Genomic DNA, 22139 nt, shown 5'->3' with positions numbered 1-22139 from the left:
AGAAAAGCAGGAATTAACACCAGACAAGCAATCAAGCAGAAAATAATACCCTAATCAAGGAACCAGCAAGGAGAAAACCACACCCCACCAACACAGGCAGGGCAAGCTACTGCATTTAAACTGGGAGCAAACCCCACACTCATTCACACTGATGATGTTACCTAGTTGGGTAATGAAACATCGGCAGCTCAGAGAGCACCAACAATTTCATACTTCTATGCTGCTTAAAATAATTCTATACTGTCACTAACCCAAAATTTCACAGCTATTTACAAAATTTCAAAATGTGCATAGCAAAAACAATAATAAAATAATGGAAAGAAAAACAATCTAAAACCAGAGGTTGGCAGCTTTTTCATCAGGGAACAGTACAATCTCATGAGATTTTGTGAAATGATTTTGAAAAGTTAAGCTAGGTTGGACCTAGTTAGTATTTGGATGGAAGAAATCCCAGGGCTATAGAACAGCCTGAGAAGTTAAAAATAAAAAAGAACTGGAAAGAGGCAGTGGCAAACTACTCTCATTTTGTTGCCAAGAAAACATTATGAACTTATCCATCTAGTCACCAGAAGTTAAATAACTGAGGGAGAGTTCCCTGTGAGATTTGGGCCATTTTTCATTTAATAGGGGGTGAGGGAAGTAGCAAATAGGCTTCATCTCCGGCTGCTGTGAATGCTCTGCCTCTTACAGGTGCCATTCAGCAAACTTCTGCCTACATTCAAAACAATGTACAGTTCAACAACTGCTAGTCCAAGAAAATCAAGGAAGAGGCTACTTTCATGTTCCACATAACAGTGTCGGTTTTTTTCCCTCCTGATTTGGTTCTGGACCAATTCAGGAAAACAAGTACTGTAACTTTCAACTTGTCCATTCACACGATGGGAATTTCAACTGTTATCTCTCAAGGATGTGTGGTGCAAGTAAAGAAAAGTGGAAGTGAAAGTAATCGTTTTAATTATAGTTTTTGTTTGCTCCAATTTTCTAACGCAGACATTATACTGACATTAACTAAGCACACCATCACATTAGAACCAGAGAGTATTCAAAGAAGTTTATTTATTTATTGACCTTGCATACTTCCATAATCTATTCAAACTCCAAGCATTTAACAACAGTAAATATTGGACTAAAACTTCTATGATAGAAGAAATAAATTATGTTAATGAATACAGAACATAAAGAAATAAATAACCTAAACTATAGTTCTTAATGAAAATGTTTTGAATTACACAAATCTTTTCAATCAAACTAGAAAGAAGAGATATTAGAGCACTAGCGATTAACAGATAGTATATGTAGGTAATTAGATAGCGATCAGTGCTGCAGCACTTGCTTTGTTTCAAAGAAGGGTGCATTCCATCAGAAAAGCAAATAATGGTTTGGGCCAGAACTAAAATCAGGCTAGGTTACCCATTCTTTGAAATGAAGCTCTTCACCTACACTGAAACACCTTTTTCTTTCTCTTCTTTCACATTCTCTTCTTTTTCTTCTAAGAAGCACTCCACAAGAAACAGTGAAGTATCAGTATTCTGAATAGGGCCATATGAAATTAAGATAAAGGCCAAAAGCTGAAAGCCAAAAGTTGCCCATCTCTGGCTTAGAACATTTCTCTTTCTACTTTAATTTTGTTCACTAAGAAAATGTGATTACTAGTAGTTGTATTAGCCTTGAAGAAACTGGAGAAATAACCCCGATTTTCACAGGGAACCTCTCTGTTAGTTTATTTTCTATACTTCCCAAGGCACATAAACTAATGCAACATAATAAATATATTCAATTCCTGTTAGTTGCCAAGTTTATTATTATAAAACACTAGAATAATTAAAAAATGTCTTTCACTAGTTCAATGATATTTAAATGCATGGAAAATTGCTTTGCTTAAACAACGCAACAAGGAAAGCTAAAAATGAAGATCACAGTATATATGCCTCAATAATGCAGAGTGGCAAAATGCAAAAATAAGGAGTATAAATAATCTTATTTATTAATCCTATTATCATTATTAATTACTATTATTTAGAAGTATATCCCACATTTTCTTTAGATGTACAAAATGGCTTATATGGGAATTTCTATTTTATTTTATCCCCACAATATGCCTCTGAGATAGGTTGAGCTGAAAAAGAATGATTGGTGAATTTTCACGGCTGTGGGTGCATTTGAACCTGCAGTAGTCTCATATTTTAACTACTGAACCCCACTGGCTGTCATCCATGTGTGACACACATTCACACCCAATAAGCACCATACATTCATATGTGTTATCTCAACTCTCCAAATCAGTTTAAAACTCTCCACAGGTTTAAATAACCAGACTGGAAATTCTTGCAATTTAGCCAATGCTAGCTAAGTATTATGGAAATGGTAGATCAATACATCTGAAAGTATGCAGACTGGAGAAAGCTGAGGTACATTCAAATATTGTCCTAGGAATGGTTCATCCACTCAGCATACCTGAACTATATTTCTTACCCTGCCAGATGAGACAGGAAGGAAGTGATGTCAACATTTCCTTCCAAATCCAGGTCCACGTGGCTAGCTAGTTTGGAAGACCAATCAAAAGTTCAAGCCTGGCTTATTTTGCTCCTTTTGATTTTGGCAGTTCCTGCTCTGAGAAAGATTTATTTTGTCATTTCAATGCGCTTTTTAAATTCATCGATGTGCATGGGAACAGAAGCGAGGTTCTGTGGCAGAGTTGCTGATATGCGCAGCTTGAAAGCTTCACCATTTTTCTGTCAGAATGGCTTCCTTCATGAAGTCATGTGGTTCAGAATGGAAGAAATAATTGTGCATTGTTTCGTCAAAAGGAAGTTGGCATTTCAAAGGATGTGAAGTGAACAACGAAGAGGCAGGGCTACAGAATTACAGCATGCCTTTTTAGAATTCTTCCTTTCACAAGGGATATGCAAAATTAACATGCCCTGGGATTTTACATATTGCAGGTCTGGTTCTGAACTCCTTAATGAGGCAAAGATGCCACTCATTTCAGTGGGAGTTTGGCTAAGAAATGAAGCAGGACTTGGCCTTCTTCCAACATTGCATATGGAGAATTTGCAGGATGTGTCTATTTACTCCAGACAAATATGATGAGAGTGGAACTATTACAGCGTAAATCTCCGAAGCAGGAGTCTCTTGAAACCTGTAGAGTTTAATGTAGCACACCCAGCACATACAAAAGCTGCAGGATGAAGGTTCAAGCTATTAAAGTCATTTGGAAAACAATTCAGCACTCAGGCCGTTGCAAGGTAAAGGTAAAGGTTTCCCTTGACGTAAAGTCCAGTCGTGTCCGACTCTAGGGGGCGGTGCTCATCTCCGTTTCAAAGCCTTGGAGCCGGCGTTGTCCATAGGACACTTCCGGGTCATGTGGCCAGCATGACTCACGGAACGCCGTTACCTTCCCGCCGAAGCGGTACCAATTAATCTACTCACATTTGCATGTTTTCGAACTGCTTGGTGTGCAGAAGCTGGGACGAGCAACGGGAGCTCACCCCGCCGCGCGGTTTCGAACCGCCGACCTTCCGATCGACAGCTCAATTTAGTGGACTTTGGCAGTTGATAACTTATTGAATAGCCAGCTACTATTTTTAGGGTTTCTTTCATAATTTAGTTTTTACTGATGCACTTGTGAGGCTATCACCAGCTATCCTAGATACATCAGGACACATCTGTCCAAAATGGACAATTCTCTTTTTACCCTCAGGTTTTCTACAGCTGTGAAGACATCAGAGAGGAATGTAACCTGACCCACAGTGTGAGGAATCTGCCAAAAGCAACCTTTAGCAACAGGCTGCTAACTCAAGCAGGTCAAGCCAGGAAGGAATGTTTTTAAGTTAAATTTAATGTCAGACTTTGCTGAGATGATGGGCTTTCTTGCTTCCTCTTTGGCATAAAAAGAACTTTTAACTTTTAACCATCACTCAATGGATGGATTTATCTGTGTGGAGGCTATCCACAAACTTCTAATACATCTGGTATCCAAATAAATAATGTACGGTAATAATCAGGGACACTATGGGGATTTCTTAAACTCTTAGAAAGATTCCTGGTCCATTACTGACAGAGGGGATTAACAGAAAGGTTAAATGCTGCATGTACACACACACAAACACACACACACACACTTTAATCTTGCTTTGGCATTCAGATCTCAGAAAGCAATGGTATCTGTTTTCTTCCAAAAACTACAGAGAAAGGCAAGAGATTTGTACATGACCTGTAATTAATGCATTATTTTCTCAGCGTTCACAGACAAATTACTTAATAACCTGTTTTTCATTTTCACCTAAGTTGTTAGGTATATAAGTCTACATTTCTCAGGATCTGGCTTTTCCCATTTTTTTGTGTTCTGGCCGCAGACATGTGGGTATAACTGCTTATTTTCTCTGTACAAAATCTTTATGACAACTGGAGTTTTCACAGATAGCCAGACTTTCACTTCTTCAGTTATGATAGCAGATTTCCTATGCGTCATTGCAAAGGTGCATCAGGTTATAATGACACACAGTTCAGTATCCACTGAGCCTTGAAATGACAGGGCTTTTTGTGAAAAGTTGTGCTACCTCTAAAAGGAGGTCTTTGACAATCTTACCTTCTAGTCCATCTGTGCACATCACCAGCAGAAAGAAGGGCAGGACTAAGAAGTGCCAGAAAAAGGAGAAATGGTCCAGATTTGATGCTATAGAACTCATTATCTCCCAATTTGGGAATAAGAAATAAAAATTGAGAAATGTTGGCTTGCTGATGGATAGCCCAGACAGGATCTGACTGGGTTGAAAGTAATAATAAAATGTTTCACTTAGGCGTGGGAAAACTACAGTAAAATCTCAAACCATCCCTATGCATTCTGAATGGTCTTTCTGCCAACAGCAGATACAGAACAGTGATTTACACAAATATTTAACCCTGCAGTAACTCTGGGCAAATCTACACAGGTCTGTCCTTATAGATGACTTGGTCGCTGCAGCTGGTGCGGAATGTGATGGCTAGACTGTAACAACAGTTTTGCAGGCCTGACATGAGGATAAACTCCCAGTCCAAGATCAAGCTGCATCCAAAGTTTTAAATGATTTGGGATCCTGATATTTCAAGGACCACCTCCTCTTGTTCACACCTCCCTGAGAACTAAGAACTGCCAGTGGGGCTTTCCCCTGCTTCCCCTTGTTTGAAGGACATCCTTTTGGGTGAAAAATTATCTTGTTTTCAAAGAGGACATTTAAACCACTCTGCATTGTCATCTCACTCACTCTGTCTCACACACACAGATGGGTGAAGCATAACTATTAAAGCAAAATGAGGGAGTTGGGTTGTTAGTAGGTTGCAGGAGGTGGTGTTAAATACAGATTTTCCTGTACACCTAGAATATTCTGCCCTGACTCCTCTTGTTACATTTTTAAGAACACATACACATACAGACAAGCTAAAAGCTGTTATTTTGCTTCTTTAAATAAACTAGCCTGGCACAGTTCAATAAAGCCACTTACAATAAAAACAAAATGTGCATGGCATATGTGATTCTGACACCCACCTACCCCTCTTGTTTTCTGAATGAATAATTGGGAGTGAATGCAGTGCACAATATATATTCATTAACAAGATTTAGGAGGAGAGAATGATTTCATATCTATATCCCTCAACTTTCCAAACAGCTGTCCTATTGAACTGAATACATACTATCCTTAACAGGCAATTGCTCCAGACAACCTTAAGCAGCAGAAAGTGTTTGAGCTGTTATTAAAAAGTGTGCAAACACTGCCACTAGAGAGATATGTGCATCTGAAGTATTGCCTTATAAAAATAGCAAGCAACCAGCAATTATCATTTAATTGGAGGCACAAACTAGCAGAGTGATATTTCCATCACACACCCGCAGTATCTACAAACCCAACTAATAAAAAATACCTTGCACATAAGAGCAGAGAGCTGCACTTCACATAAAGAATGTCATCCTGAGGAAGCCTGTGTGGTATGGGACAAAACCTGGGGCCAAGGCAATGACAATACCTTAATCCCCAATGAGCAATATTAGTATCAGAAAAATATAGTAATCTCAAGAACTGTCTCTGCCTGAAAACAGCGACAGCCACAACGAGATGCAAATCAATGATCTCCTCTAATGAATAATGCAAATGAGCACACTCACAGCAAGGCAGTCTGTAGAAATCTCTCCTACCTCCACTTATGCTTCTGGGGATTTAAGCACCATGTGTCAGAAGAAATTAGAGAAACACATTGCCGAGCAACGACAAAGCCTCCATGTCTCAAGTCAGCCAGGTACATTAAGATGCATAGGACAGCAAGGGCAATAGCTGACATCTTATTAAAATGAGAAGCTGGCTATTTCGCTGTCTTCTGGTTAATAAAGCTGTAAGATTCTTTCTTTCTTTCTTTCTCCCACCCCCCTCTTTCTCCTGTGTCAGTGATACTGTTCCATCACATTCTAAATATGAGATATTGGGGGGGGGGGCATGGAATATCATGAAGTGTTCTTGTCTATCTTGAACAGTATGTGTCCAACATGGTTATGAGTCTCTCTCTCCCACAATGCCCACAGCATGTCTTATATCAGAGGTAAAGATGCTTGAGAAATCCAAACTTCACAAATTCTGGTCCAGATTGACCTAACCCTCACCACTCAGATGAGTATAAGAACTGCTATTCATCAGTTTATAATCATCCAACAATTCTGAGACATTTCTCAACTCCATGCATCAGAACATGTTTTTAAATGTGTCCTTCAAGAGAAAATACATTCAGAAATGGGCATTATGTGCTGGCTAGGAATTCTGGGAGTTGTAGCTCATCACACTGGGGAAAGTTCCTCCAACCTTATAATGAAAGTCATGGCACTATCATTATGGCTTGTTTATGTGTTTTTATTCACCACCAAAACGTGACGGTGGCATGGTTGAAGCTCAACTGATCAAAGGCTCAGGCTCCACCTTGCCAAACAGTACTCTTTCTTTCAGATTCTGAAAAACCCTTAACTTAGATATCTTTCAGTTCTGATCGGGACTGGTATTTAGGGGAAGTGGTGACAAGTGGGAATTCAAACAGTCAGGTTTCATTGGTTAGAACTATTCTAACGTTGTGTTAGGTCATGCTAGTTATTTTAAACAATAAACAGAAATCTGGGAACAGCAGGAAGACTTAAATCTCAACCCAGCTTTAGAGATCAGGTTCAGAAGCTCGTATCACATATGAAACCACAAATTGCTTGATACGTAAATTTACCAGCGGGACAATGCACTGTATTTAGTGCTGTTTAGTCCTGTCCCGTGATTTCTGGCATTCTTTAATAATGCTACCAACACCAAAAGTTTACTTTCTTTTCAATCCTACTAATATGACATGCAGTATGAAATGACTAAAACTCATTATTTTTCACTGGAGAATACATCAGTATCTCCAAATCTGGCAAAAATCAGCTGAGAATGTCATATTACCTCCACCAACAAATAGTTATCTGAAAGCTTACACTAGCTTTTTATCAGTTTTGATACCGTCTCTGGGCCACATAACTTTTGTTCTGTGTACAAGTTTCCAAAAACCGCTGGAGACAGATCAGTATGTTGGCTAAAGGAACTTACAAGAAAAGGTTGATCTAGGTAATAGAATACAAAAACAGGCTCAAAGAGATTTTATCAGATGTCTTCTTAGGCAGCTCTGGAAAGAAACTCTTTTATCCCAAGCTGACAAAGAAATATGGCTGGAAAAAAAAAAGGGTCTCAAAATTCATTTCCCTTTTATACTATAGCTGGCAGTTTGAAATTGGTAGGCTTCAATAGGAAAAAAAATGTAATATTTGGAGTAGAAGTACAGTACTTATTGCAACAACATTTAAATGCTTTTGCTCAGTGCATTTTTTAATATCTCCCATCAGCATCCCTCTCCTGTCTCTGTTCTCTCCTTACTGTGAAACAGAGTGGAAGCTTTGGAAGTCACATCCTTATCTTTGCACTTTTATTATAATTACACTGCTTGTAATGATGCTAAATACTTCATAATAGTACATCTAACAAACGCATCAGTAACTCTGAATAATAAAAATATGTTTATTGCTAGACAGATTGTTGTAATGGGTAGAAAAGTCTTCTGTAGCATGGTGTATCTACCCCAATATATCACATTACAACTCCCAGATTTGTGGCACCGTATAAATAAGATCAGTGAGGATTACAGATATCATAGCCAAATCCACAAGGCAAGCATCAGGCTGGTGAAAGCTGTGTTGGGCCAGAACTGGAGAGCACCAGGTTCAATTTTAACATATTCTAAGAACGGGACTTTATAGATGACAAGGGACCTTCTTTAAAACATATGGTGCTATCAACTGTTAGCAAAGGCAGGTGTGAAGACAACTTGCCCCCAGAACCATGTCATCCAGTGCAAACTGACTACCATGGAAAAAATTTTCCCCTGGCAGCCTGTTAGAGTTGTAGGCATCTCCAGGAACAACCATATCACTGTTCATTAGTGACAACTGGTTAGAACAGGAATAGGTAAGTTGGCCAAATATGATCAGCTCTAGCCATCATAACAACTGGCAAAGGGTTGCATGAATTGGAATTCAAAATATCTGGAGGGCATCAGGTTGCTTATCTTTGGCCTGGAGAATAGGAGTTTAGAGGGGACCATTTCTCTCTCACTAGTCAAACACAGACAGCCCATATTTTTACAGGACTGTTGAGAGTAAAAGAACTATATTCATTTTTAAGGGAAGAGCAAAATAAAAATCCAATGCAATACAACGTAGTAACAATTTGTATTTCTTTTAAATTAATCCCATTGTTTTGTAAAGTTCTGTGGCCATCAATTTACAGTTTAAAATCTACTGACATCAGCTTACAGTTTAAAATCTACTGATGACATCAGAAGTATTTGATCAACAATAGACCCACTAACATGCCTTTTGAATAATCAAATCCTAAAATATCCTATACCGCACCATCTAATTACTTTCGTCTTGTTTCTTTTAATAAACAATATTTCAAATCATGGGAAATTTTCCAACAAAAAGCAAGGTCAACTGAGAATAGTTGGAATGAAAGCTCCTGAAAGATTGAGATGAAGACTATGTGAAACTCCACTTTATTCTGTTTCTATTGCATCCTTTTTTTTTGGTCCCTTCAAGTAAGTTTTTTTGTTACTTCTGGCGACTGCCTGGACTAGTCCCTGCAGTTTTCCTGGCAAGCTTTTTTGGAAGTGGTTTGCCCTTGCTTGCTTCCAACAGCTGAGAGGTCACCCAGCTGGCTTTGTGCCTAAGGCAGGACTAGAACTCATGGTTTCCTGGTTTCTAGCCTGCTGCCTTAACCACTACACCAAACTGTCTATCTTGATTACCTTCTCTCTACTGATGTTATACTATAGCATCCTACTCAGAAGTAAATTTGATAAACATTGTCCTCAGGTAAGCAGGTGTAAGATTGTAGCCTAAATTCTGTTAAAGCAAGGATATATACAGGCTTTGAAGTAGTGATGATGATGATGTTTTTAACAATTGTTTTTATCATTCTTAAAAGCCATGTATACAATGACTGACATTAGCATTTTACTACTTAGAGGAGTTTCTGGACTTTTGACTAGAAGATGTGCATTTAGGTTTAGTGCAGTTACTGTACCTAAGGTGCAAAATTGATTTCCAGTAGCTGATTTCAGTGAAGTAGCATGATTTCTTTGTACAGAAATGTGCAGATGAGGCATCCATCAGCATGCAGGAATACTGCAACAGATAAGGCTCTTTCTAGTCGAGCTCAATTCTTGACACTCCCTGGAGTTTTCCTGGCAACTGAAGTGGTTTGCTATTGCCTTCTTCTGAGATATTTTTTTTCAAGTTCTTAGACAACCCTATATCCCTGGAATTTTCTGGTAGTCTCCCATTCAAATACAAACAAGACCTATCCCAGAAACAGCAATCGAAATAAAGAGAGCAAATTTCAGACCCTATTGTTTGTAATAACCTGAAACAAGAATGGCAATTTGTATTTTTTTCCTTTTATGGTTGCATATATGATACATATGAAACTAACTTCCTTCCTTCCTTCCTTCCTTCCTTCCTTCCTTCCTTCCTTCCTTCCTTCCTTCCTTCCTTCCTTCCTTCCTTCCTTCCTTCCTTCCTTCCTTCCCTTCTGCTCCTTGCCACTTCGGTCTTCTGTAAATGTCAGCTGTGAGCAGCACAGTTCCTAACAGTGAAATGAATGATTCTTGCCATCAGATGAGGAGAGTAAAGAATCAACCTGATTAATTCACAGGATGGCTTTCAACAGTTTTACAGATATAAATGTTAGAAGGCACTATGGAAATGCTTGAAAAAAATGCTTTTCTCATCATAAAGTCCCTTTTAATGGCTTTTTAACCACCTAGTTATAAAAGGTTTTCCTTCTGCCTCCTGGCATAAAGGAACAAATGTGTAATTAAAATCTGTAGCACTTCTTCCTTTTTTAAAAAAAAATCAGCATTAACCAAAAATGGATAAAGAAATAGGAAAAAGAGAGAGAGGTATTTTGAGGAGCTGCAGGGAGATAATAAGTGAAAACACTAGGAATTTGATTTGGGCGTCCTAATGTAAATGCCACATATCTGTTGTTGTTACAGAAAGTGCTACTAGGATGTGGGAAGGCGATTCATCATGATAACTATGTATTTCCTCCATTACCAAGGAGAGAATACCTTTCAATACCAGTTACAGAGGAATGTGTGTATGTCTCATCCAAGGACTAATTGTTGCATTCTTGGTGTTCTCTAAACTTGGTTTTCATCTTGCAGACATTTTGTTACCTTCCTCGGTAACATCGTAAGTATATTAATACAAAGTAAGATTTGCTGGCTATTTTAAAGAACCATGAAACCCCACTTCATATTAGTGCACTGATGTATTACCAAGGAAGTTAATGAAACATCTACAAAATCAAAATCAATCTCAGAGTGCACCAAGAACTCAACAATTTTAACCCTGCACTACATATATTTTCCACTAACGTAAGCAGGACTAAGTCCAGATCCAATCTTTTCTGCATATATGATCTTACCTTTTGGGGTGATACACAGGCAGATTTCTATAACTGGATTAAGATGTGTGTCTAAGAAACCTTACTGAGATTTAATTGCTCTACCTTTTATTGAGGTTTCTATTTCTTATCTTTTGCAATACTGAAATCCATACTTTGGATTAAATTTATCTATGTACAGAATTGGGTTTCAGACTGATCCCTAAAGCTTGAAAATAACTGAGCACATAAGTTAGAGGAGATTAATAACCTGAAAAAGTGCAAAAAAATATTCTCTTCATAGGGCATACATGTTATTAAAATTCATTCAAAGGCTACTCTCTATAATTACATTCACACTGTCAGGATTTAAATATCAAGACAATGTCACTGCCAAGTGACTGTTCCCATGTGGATTTATTAAATTCTAGAGGCAAAAAAATGGACTAAAAATATAACCTTAAGAAATGATGTGTTTATGGGTATTTCTGCCTCAGGATATTGCTGAACCTTTTGCTCTTAAGAGACTAACATTTTTATATCCCAAGCTTTTTTTGTCTCCTTCCATTAAATAAAAGTATCCAGGATTACTGCCAATTTTTCAAAGTAAAATATTGAGTAAAGATTGGGAAATTATGTTTCCATAGCTGAATGATTCTATTGCTCAGCTGATTTCTTTACAGAAAAAAAACATTCCATTTCTTCTTGTAGAATCTCAGCTTTACTTTAAGCAATATAGTGCAACATGAATTAATGGGTCAGACAACATGGAAGGCAATGCATTTTTACCCCATGCTTGGTTGATTGAAAAGCAACAGAACCAGAACCCCTATTAGACTTTTGGCATGAAACAGAAAAAAATGCACTTATGATTTGTAGTTTTGATGATTCGAAAAAAAAGGATAATAGAAAAAAGTGAGCTTTTTCTTGTAATCAGAGTAAGAGGTAATTTTGTAATTATACTTATATCTGCTGCAAAGGAAATCGGAAGCTTCTTCTTTCTATTTCTTTTTATTCTTTCTTGCTTCACTTTTTTTTTCTTTCTGTTTCTTCTATTCTTTATTAGTTTGTGTTAAGTTTTTATGTTCTTTGTAAAATACACACACACACACACACACATATATATATTGTGTGTGTGTGTATACATATACATACAGTATACAAATACATATACATATACATGCAACAGAATCAGGTAAGTAGATTCCTTCATATATATTGGTTCTTATCTGATGTGGAAGTGATGTCCTTGGAACCAGAGCAGAGCTATACTAGTTTTAAACTAACCCAAAGGGTAGCTATTGTATAGGTCTCTGGAAAAAACCTCAAAACAGGCCTAGCAATTTTTGTACTCTCCAGATTTGAGATGACAATATGGGAGCTAAAATTATCTAAACTTCCCATGTGTTCACTTTTTAATTACTTTAGTACCAGCTATCAATCAAGGTTTTGTAGATATTATAACCAATTTCATTATTTACTATTTACATGTAAAAAAATAGAAGGTTTGATTCAGTGCTAGTCATGGCTAGGCCTGTGATATCATAGGAACTTGTCAGTCTTGGTGGTATTCAACCCAAAACAAGTAACAGCTGTTGGTACTTTAAAAGAAATCTAACATTTTAAACCACGGGAGTGCCAAACACATAGCCAGTTGAAATACACTTCACACATGTTAATAACTGAGAAGGCTCTTCATCTAGTAAAAATAAAGATGAATTTAGCCCTACGTAAGTTATTTTCCTGCGATCTTGGCTTTTTGTTTTCATTTTTTTATTAAACCGTTTCAGTGGTTTAAGATTGGCTACATTGTTTTAATTGTTGCTGTGTTTGTACACTGCCCAGAGTCACATCACGTGTGATGGGCGGCCATAAAAATTTGCTAAATAAATAAAATATGATGAAATCCTTAGCAAGGCTTCCTTTGATAAACTCAAATTCTGGAGAGATACAGATAGAAGCAGACATTCCTGGAAATATCCAAAACCACAGTATTGAAATTATTAAGAGAACAAATTTTAGGAGCAGGGACTGTTGTTCCCCACACTTCCCAATTCAAGGCCAACTATTCTCAGTTGACCTTGCTTTTTGGTGGAAAATTTCCCATGATTTGAAATATTGTTTATTAAAAGAAACAAGACAAAAATAATTAGATTGTGCGGTATAGAGTGTTTTAGGATTTGATTATTCAAAAGGCATGTTAGTCTACCTCTACGTAGCGGAAATGGCAAAATCTCATATTTCTACTATGAATGAGTTTTTAGCAAGGATGTTCCAAAACAACATGGATGTTGATTTCCATTCATGATGGAAATATGTAGTTCTAAGAAATAAATTCATGAAGGAGTACATAAAATGGCCTACAATGATATTCTTCCTTGGTGGGGTGTCTGTTTGAAGCATAGAAACCAGCTGAGCCAAGTGCCCAACATTATCTTGCTGTGATGTGGTTGGTTAGAAAGCCAAAAATAACCAATGCCAGTTTACATAATAGATCACTGAAATAGAAGCAGATTTTATGAAGCCAAATTAAAATGTAGTATGTGACTCAACATAGGTCACTGGACTGGTGTTAGTTGCCAGGGAGAGCATTCATGAATGGCTGAAAGAAGTAAAGACCATTCAGTATCTCAGATTTCTTCAGCAGATGGCTTTTACTTTACTTAAAGTAAGATTTACCCTAAGTTTTGATTGAGCAACACACTGTTTAAACCTAATAGTTGACTTCTGTGTAAAATTTTGCTTTCCTATATAATCTAGGGAGAAATGTCACTTTAACCACAAGATTATTTTTTTTCTTTTAAAAGACTGCCCCAAACTTGTGTGTGTGTGTGTGTGTGTGTGTGTGTGTGTAGCACCAAATTCATGAGAACATAAACTTGTTAATAATTTACAGAGGTACTTTTAAGTGCATTAATAGAGGACAGCTGAATCTATTTTTTTCTAGAATGTACAACTTTAATTTTCATATGTAAGAAATATTTTTACTTTATTCATATTTGTTCATTTTAGGGTACAAAGAAGTATCTCCCTGGCAAGTCATTGCTTAAGCTTAATAATTAGGCACATCTATGTCCTTTTGGTGATTTTTAAAATGTCATTTCAAACAGCAGATAAAAGTCCCAATCTGAAGAGTGTATTATTAACAAACATATTCTGTATTCTGTATATACCATAAGAACACAAATTAGACAATGGGAAAGAATGAGATATATTTCATTAGTACATTCATTGGATAAATTTATGTCTCTTTCTTACTTATCCTTCACAATGCAGATGCAAAAAAACAGGGAGTACAGCACAGAAGCTAGCTATATCCCAGCTCATAAGCACAGTGGGACATCACTGCCACTTGCACAGAGAGGTGACATATGTCTCTTCTCTACCTCATGCACATCACATATGACATTTTAATATGATATGCAGAACTTTTGAGAGCCAGTTTGGTCTAGTGGTTAAAGCACCAGGCTAGAAACCAAACCAAAGTTCTTAGGCATGAAAGCTGGCTGGGTGATTTTGGGCAAGTCATTCTCTTTCAGCCCAACTCACTTCACAGGGCTGTTGTTGTGGGGAAAACAGAAGGAGTAAGGAGTAAGAGTTATGGTCCCCACCTTGAGTTATTTATAAAAATAATAAAGGCAGGATAAAAAAAAAAATCTAAAAAAACCTTTTATTGTGTTTGCAATTTCTGCCTCCCCATCACCACATAGCACAGTGAATTCTCTTTGGAGGTTCATATCACATGGAAAACTATTTAAATGTTAAATAAATTTAAAGAGATTTAAAGAATTTTAAAGAAATATAATAGTCTGAAGGCAAATAGTAGACGGAACTCCTGTACATTGACCGTAGAATTTTTATTTGGGAAAGAACTGGTCCTACTTTGCTGGAGATTTATTTGCTTTGGAAGTCCTGATCAGCACAGTTATGACTCCAGACCTACAAAAATTCAGCGTACTATTTGCCTTCAGCATAGATTAGTGAATAGCAGGTTTTTTTCCCCTCTAAGTTCCTATGGTTTGCTGTGGGTCATCAAAACCATCCCATGATGTGTCACTACCCAATAAAGTATTATAGCAATTTTGTATCTTTCTTCTCTTTTGTTTTAATTTAAATCACTTACATCCTGCTATGTATTTCAGGTAGTTCACAATATAATAGTGGTAGATTAGATAGTGAAACCTAGCAAAATAATAGTTAAAAGCATTTAAAATGACAGGCTGAACAAACCTGTTTGCCTATTTCACCAAAAGAACAACATACATGCCAAAAAGAGATTGGTGGCCATCTGCATGAGCATCTGCATAATATGTATATTATCATACACGTGCTGTAAAACATTCTCATATATACATCCATAACCATGCATAGTTGTATTAGGACGGAAGAGATGCAAGTTTAAATACACCCTCCCCCATGGAAACTCACAGGTTGACTTCGGGCCAGTCACTCAACTAACTTTCAGCTCAGCTCACCTCACAGGGGTATTGTTTGGGATAAAAGAAGGGAGATCCTCACATGAGCCACCTTGTGCTTCTGGGAAAACAGCAGGATATAAATCTAATAAATACATGTATGGCTGATGCTCAAAATAGGCAATTCAGTTCTAACTACAGCAGATGCCAATCAAAGTCTGTACCTAATTAGTGACTGGCATCAATATTAAGCAAAGAGCTATTACACATGTAGAGCTATAGAACTAGGGTTAGAAATCTTAAGTGACCAGATTTTTGTTCCATGGAGGAAATTGCTATGTGCTCTGAAGGGGCCCCAAACTGATGTCAATCATGCAGCAACGGAAAGGGATGGCTAGCTTCAAACATTTTCATTTGCCTTGTGTGTATAAATGTGATTACTCCAGTTTTTCCACCTAAAAAGAAAAGGAAGGTGTCCTTATTGGCTTCATTCATATATCATTCATCTTACACCTTATACCATGGCATAAAATATGTATAGCTCATAAGCGACCCCAGACATTTTTTGGCAGGGATCAGTCTATTTTTTAAAGGTATTAAATGTTTACAATGTTAATGCTAAAGGTGATTATAAAAACAGCAAACAACATGCTAGGGCAGCCCAGTATGTATGTTCTTTCTCTATTGTACAACAGCTTTGCAAGGAGCCTCAATTATTATTTTTTTAAATTACAGAATTTTTAAAAAATTGTAACTGAGACTCCATTGTTGCCTTATAGCTTTTAAATTGTGCTATTTTATCCATGTGTTTTCTTTCTTTTCTTACTTAGTTAAGATGGGTGGCCCTACAAACTTGTTAAATAAACCAACAGATAAATAATATCAGAAAACAGCCTCAATAAAACCAGCCATTAATATAATGTTGATGCAATGCTTAGAGGTTGCATAATCTTCAATCATGAAAACAAGAAAGGCTATTTGTGGAACAGTTCCTAGCATGGGAGAAGGTAAAGCTCACACTTTTAAGAGATTTCGTAAAGAAAATGAGAGACGTATCATCTGAACTGGTTATTTTCTTCTTTATGATAAATTACCAGCCAGCAACCTTCCAAAACAGATTTGTTCTTGATATTGGCACTGCAGCACTGTATTGATTTGCTGTTCTGCAGAAGGCATGCATGTATTATTAAGGCATTTCCAAATAAAACCCCATTTTTATTTTGCATTTTGCCTTCTAAACTAATCTGACGAATGGTATCTGATGGTTTAATTATTTCAGTAAACACCATCATGGTACCAGACAGTCCTTTATTTCTGTAATTTTTTAGCAAATGCAAATGTACGGCTAATGAAAGCCACACCGTATTAATGATGCTGAAAATCTCTGAGGAGGAAAACATCTAAGGTCCAACTCATAACATTCTGCCAAAATTACATGTGGGAAGACTTTTATTTTCTTTTTAATAACCTTTGTTTCTTAATTTAGTTTTGATTGGCTGTGAAATCCACAGTGGCACTCAAGCTTGCTGTCATCAGCACTTCTGCTCCAAGAGACATACAAACATATATGTCCATCTGTAGGTGCCTTCAAGCTCTCTATATGATCTTTTGAGGAAAAAAAGGTATAATGAAACTGTTTCAAATTGCCTTGGATGTTGCACGGCTTTATGATAGCCAGTTTTGTTGGAATCTTAACAGCAAACCTTCTCTTTTATACGTCCTTATATCAGTCTGCTAAACTCCAACTATTTACTGCAAATTATAAGTTAACACTGGCAACTTGCAGATAGTAGCACTTTTATTTTTTACCTCTGCCAACCTCACTGTCACTTCTCTACAATATCTTTCCTTTCAGAGAAGTATCCCAGAAAACAACAAAAATTCCCACATATACAAACATCAATATGTAATATACAGTAGATATGGTAACAAGTGTTCCCCCCATCCAAATTTTGTCTTAGATTTGAGGATCTGGAATTACTAGACCTTGTTTGTTGAGTAGCATATTTTGTTTTGTTTTATTTCAGGCTTTATCAAATCAGTATGTTTATGCTTTCAGGATTCATCTTATACTTTGCATTATCCTAGAACTGAGTTTCTCAACCTTGGCAACTTTAAGATGCATGGACTTCAACTCTCAGAATTCCCTAGCTAGAATTCTGGGAGTTGAGGTCCACACATCTTAAAGTTGCCAAGGTTGAGAAACACTGTCCTAGAAGAAGGTAAGTCTAACTAGCCCAATCCTGAACAGTAGGAACCCGGTCAGGACTTTGTCTGTTTTCCTGAAAAGCAGATAGAACTACCAGCTAAATCTAGCCATGGGCTAGAATGCACATATACTGCAGACTTACCTGTATGTATCACCCTAGCTTATATATACAACCAAAGCTCAGGAGAACTTTGAGCACAAAATTTATCTCCTTAAATAATATAGCTGACTAGACAACACAGTAGGGATGTGCTACTTGCCTTTAGTAGCAGTGTTTGATGAATGAGTTCCCTAACATCTTTGTCATGCACATAAAGAAATATACCAAAATTGTAACTGAAGATCACAATTTACAGAGTTCACACTTTCGAGAGCCACTGCACCAACTTAACAGGCAACTCAGGAATCAAAGCAATGCCAGTCTCAATACATTTTATATTAATTATCCCAGTTCATTCTTACTGCTGAGGTACAGCTTATGAGCAATACAGTTCCACTTTTTGAAGCCCACAGGTACCAAAGACCCTAACAAGGGGTGCAGCCTCTCAGGATTCCAAACACACTTCAAAGAAAATTTAATCTATCTTATGTAACTTGTTTAATTTATGTGATTTGGAATATCTTGTGTTATTAAAAAAATCTTGTGAAAGCTCCATGTTTGTCTTGTCTTTTATTGTAGGGATGAAAGCATTCCAAAAATGTTCAGGTACCCAAAATTGTATCTTCTTTTAAATAGATCACATTCCATTCCACCAGATCGAATAGTTCAGATGAAGTTTCCTTATACCGAGTCACACTGTCATTCCACGTAGATCTGTATTAGACAGATTGATAGCTTTTTGACTTAAGAGATCTGCAAAGCATTATGCTCTCCTTATGAACTAGCCTTTCTCCAAAAATGCAAATTCCAGCAGCTGTACGGAAAACCTTAATTCACATTTCATGCCATAATCTAAACATAGTGGATCACAGATGAGTACAATCCAGTAGGATGTTCTGCTGCCTATTCCAAATGAAACGAGTAAGAGCCATGCCTAATATCACTCTTCCAGAAATCTTACTCATAGAATGAGGCTTCTCTCTGAAGTGCACTTCTCTGCTCCCAGAATATGACAGCATATAGGTTGACTCAGAACTGAAGTATACAACATGTTGTGAGTAATCAAATAATGTGAACATTATAGCATTAAGTGATGCAATTCCATTGCTTATTCTGTCAATTTCCTCTGCTTTTGTCCTAAGATTTTGGGTACAAGTGGTTTAACAGTGAAGTGTACAATAGTTTACAAAGTATACAAACACAGCTGTAGCTGACTTAAACAATCCAAATGTAAATAGTTGAATAAAGGTAATGATTATCTGCTTCAAGATGGTAGATGTTAGACTGCCAGCTGAAATGTTGGTTGTGCTTAAATTAGGGAACAAATGTAGATTACATCTCCCCTCTTTCTTTTAGCTTCTGAACCTTGAGAGCCTTGTCTCTGAAGCAAGAATAATTTTGCAGATGTAAAGTCATAGGTCTCACATGAATGTGATTTTTAAAATCACAAGTTATTTAAAATCTTCACTAGATTACCCTCGCTACCCAGAAAGGAAAATGCCCAATAATCTGTTAGGAACTTCTTATGTCTACCAAGAACTGAAACCTGTTGAAAACAAATGAATGGGTAGCAGGCGTGCAGACGTAGTTACTAAAATGTGTTCCAAATTAGTAATTTGGAGATGTGAAGCTCACTCCTGCTGCCATTGAATCTTAACCTTTTATAATGCCAAAATGAGGCTTCCCTTTCCTTCCCATCCCTGTCTAGCTATCTCTGCCCTTCACTTCTTTTCCATCCAGTTTTGTTCACGGATTTCTTTCCTTTCCTTCCCGGTGCAACTTCTTCTCCTCACAATATCACCATCTTGAGGTTTCTTCTTTTTTTTCTGTTCCTGCTAGAAGGAGGGAACAAGAATGTGTGCATGAATTTGTATGCTTCTGTGTGCGAGAATGGGTTGTGTGTAAGAGAGAATGGTTCTTTTCTATCAGAGGGTTACCTAATTTTACACACAACTCATTTTAATAAGAGATAGATGGGAGGGGAGAATGTCTTAGTCTTATTCTTTGAGTAGCTTCTACAAGTTGTACAGACATAGATACATATATGTACACATACATGTACAAAGTGCCACCTGCATACATTTATGGGGGAATGGAAATCTGGAGTTGTCAATTCTGGTTTAACAAGATATGGATGCTGGACACTGCACAGGCTTTTTGATCGTGACTTGTCATTTTTTCCTTTATTTATCCTTCCGGAAGGATCATCCTAATTAGAGCGTCATCCTCTTTTCAGTAAATGCAATATTCAGCTTATATCAGAGAAGCAAATTTCATATCTCCCAGTTAAATAGAAAAATAGCACTTGCAGAAGCACATAAGCAAATACTGTATATTTAAGGAAAAAAATGGTACATTTTAATCAGCTCTGAAAAACCCAACTATTATAGCTACAGGTTGCTGGATTATTTTCCTAAGAACCATAAATCCTGCAGAAGCCATTGTCTTAATATAAAATATTACCTGGCACAGTACAGAAATCCAAGAATTATTTATGTGCCATCTTACAAAGCTAAAAATACCAAAACGAATTTATCATCCAATTTAACAACAATGCATTATGAGCCAAATCAAAACTTTGACCTTGTCACCCAAACGTCTTTTGCAAGGATACATATACTTTACTTAGTGGGGAGTGCATCTCTGAATGATATGCCAGGGGCTACATTTAAAAATTATATAGGCCACAACACAAACCAAACAGATTTAATTTAAATGTAAGTAAAATTAAATCTATTATGTAACTTCGTAGGTTTATTACGGAGGCTAGTAATACTTTTCCCTTTCCATCCAACTGAAAGTTAGTTTAGTAGCAACTTGGGGGGGGGAGGGTGTTCATGCAGTCATTTCAGGGCTGTCTGTGGTCCTGAGGGCTAAAAAAAGCAGTAAACGTGTACCATTGACTCAAGAACCACTTTGCTTCATTCAAGTGGACCTAAATGGACTACTTAACCCTTCAGCTTTAAAAGCTTCCAATGCTTCCTATATACCAGACATTTTTCAGTCCTATAATAAACAAAGCCAGCCAGTCCTAAACTAAAAATATTTGTCTTGATGCAACAGAATGACACTATTGTGTTTCTATGAGATCTGTGCTCTATGCTAAAAGATAAGATTTATGTTTTTTGCCTTACCATTCCGCAGAAGGTCTCTGGTGGATTTCCACATGTTATATTAGGTGGATCCAGGTTTACTTTCACATGTTTCATCATATCTATGGCTTCAGGCTGACAGGCTGTATAATCCCAAATCTTGTCTTCATCCATGTAAATCTGTGTCTTGCACACATCATAATGTCCCCAGACTGAAGGATAATGTTGCATTACCGAAGACACAGTGACCCATAGGGCATGGAGAGACAGGAATCTTGACAAATACATCTCTATATCCTTTTGAGTGCCTTGACAGCAATTACCAAAATGGAACTAAGTGCAGTCTTTATTATACATAAATATACACGGGGAGGGCAAAGTTACTGCAAAATGTGTTCCAAAGCAAAGAAGAGCTTAAGTTACAATGACTGTGTTTTTAATTTTGGAAACTTTGGTGGAAGCCAAGCATATTATATGTCATTCAAAGCCAAGTGGAGGATGCTTGTCACATTCCCAGGTGTTTCAGGACTTTTTATCACATATGTAAATAATGTCCAAAACCAGGTAACAATTTAGCAGTGTTGCCAGTCCTCAGCTGTACCATCAATAACCCTGAGCGATCCTCCCCTTTCCTGGCTCATGAGGAACAGTCAGCCAAACTGATAAATCAGCTGGTGGACCAAAATGATGAGTGTTTACAGTCTGTTTGCCATCAATCATTCTTTTCTTCTGGCACCAGCACCCTTTAAGAAACAATAAAAGTGAGAGTTACTGTTCCAGGATCAATGCAATAGAAAATATCTGAAATGTTGACATTTTGAGAGCCTTGCTGCAATACAAGGTAAATTGGAATAATCTGGGTAACCTTTACTGGAGGTATTTTGCTAAAATAAACTAAATGTCTGAATCACTCATCACCAAAATTATCTTGACATGGCAGATTTAACTCTATCTATCTATCTATCTATCTATCTATCTATCTATCTATCTATCTATCTACATCAAGAACATTATTTTCATCTTGGCAAAACCTGAGCCCAAGGAACAGTACTCAGACCAGTCACATACTTCATAGCTGGATAGGGCATCTCCAAAGGTGGCAAAGCTTTTAGTACAATTACAAAGGACTGACAACAACTTGTACGCTTTTCATCTCTTCAGAAGAAGACCTCTGAGACCTCAAAGTATGTTACACATCTCAGGTTTGTTAGCTTAATAAGTGATCTGATGAGCCCACTTCGGTACTGGGAGAGCTCTGCTTTTCTTTAATTGTGTTTAATGACAAAGATAACAGTTGGCTCATTTGTAGCTGATGATAATAATTCCTTATACAGGCTGGCT

The 22139-nt window shown here is 37.1% G+C and overlaps 1 protein-coding gene across 4 annotated transcripts in view; it reads right to left on the bottom strand.

Moving 5' to 3' along the window:
• NTNG1 (netrin G1) overlaps nucleotides 1-21531 on the bottom strand; it is a 234523-nt gene extending 212992 nt beyond the window's left edge. For all 4 annotated transcript variants that reach the window (XM_063298352.1, XM_063298351.1, XM_063298354.1 and 1 more), the window contains exon 1: nucleotides 20841-21531. In XM_063298352.1, coding sequence (XP_063154422.1) covers nucleotides 20841-21086 — 246 coding nt within the window. In that variant the 5' untranslated portion in view covers nucleotides 21087-21531. The remainder of the gene's footprint in view (nucleotides 1-20840) is intronic.
• Between the last annotated feature and the right edge of the window lie 608 nt (nucleotides 21532-22139).

Source organism: Candoia aspera, chromosome 3, assembly GCF_035149785.1.
Source record: "Candoia aspera isolate rCanAsp1 chromosome 3, rCanAsp1.hap2, whole genome shotgun sequence".
Taxonomy (NCBI): domain Eukaryota; kingdom Metazoa; phylum Chordata; class Lepidosauria; order Squamata; family Boidae; genus Candoia; species Candoia aspera.
This window is presented reverse-complemented; position numbering and strand designations above follow the sequence as displayed.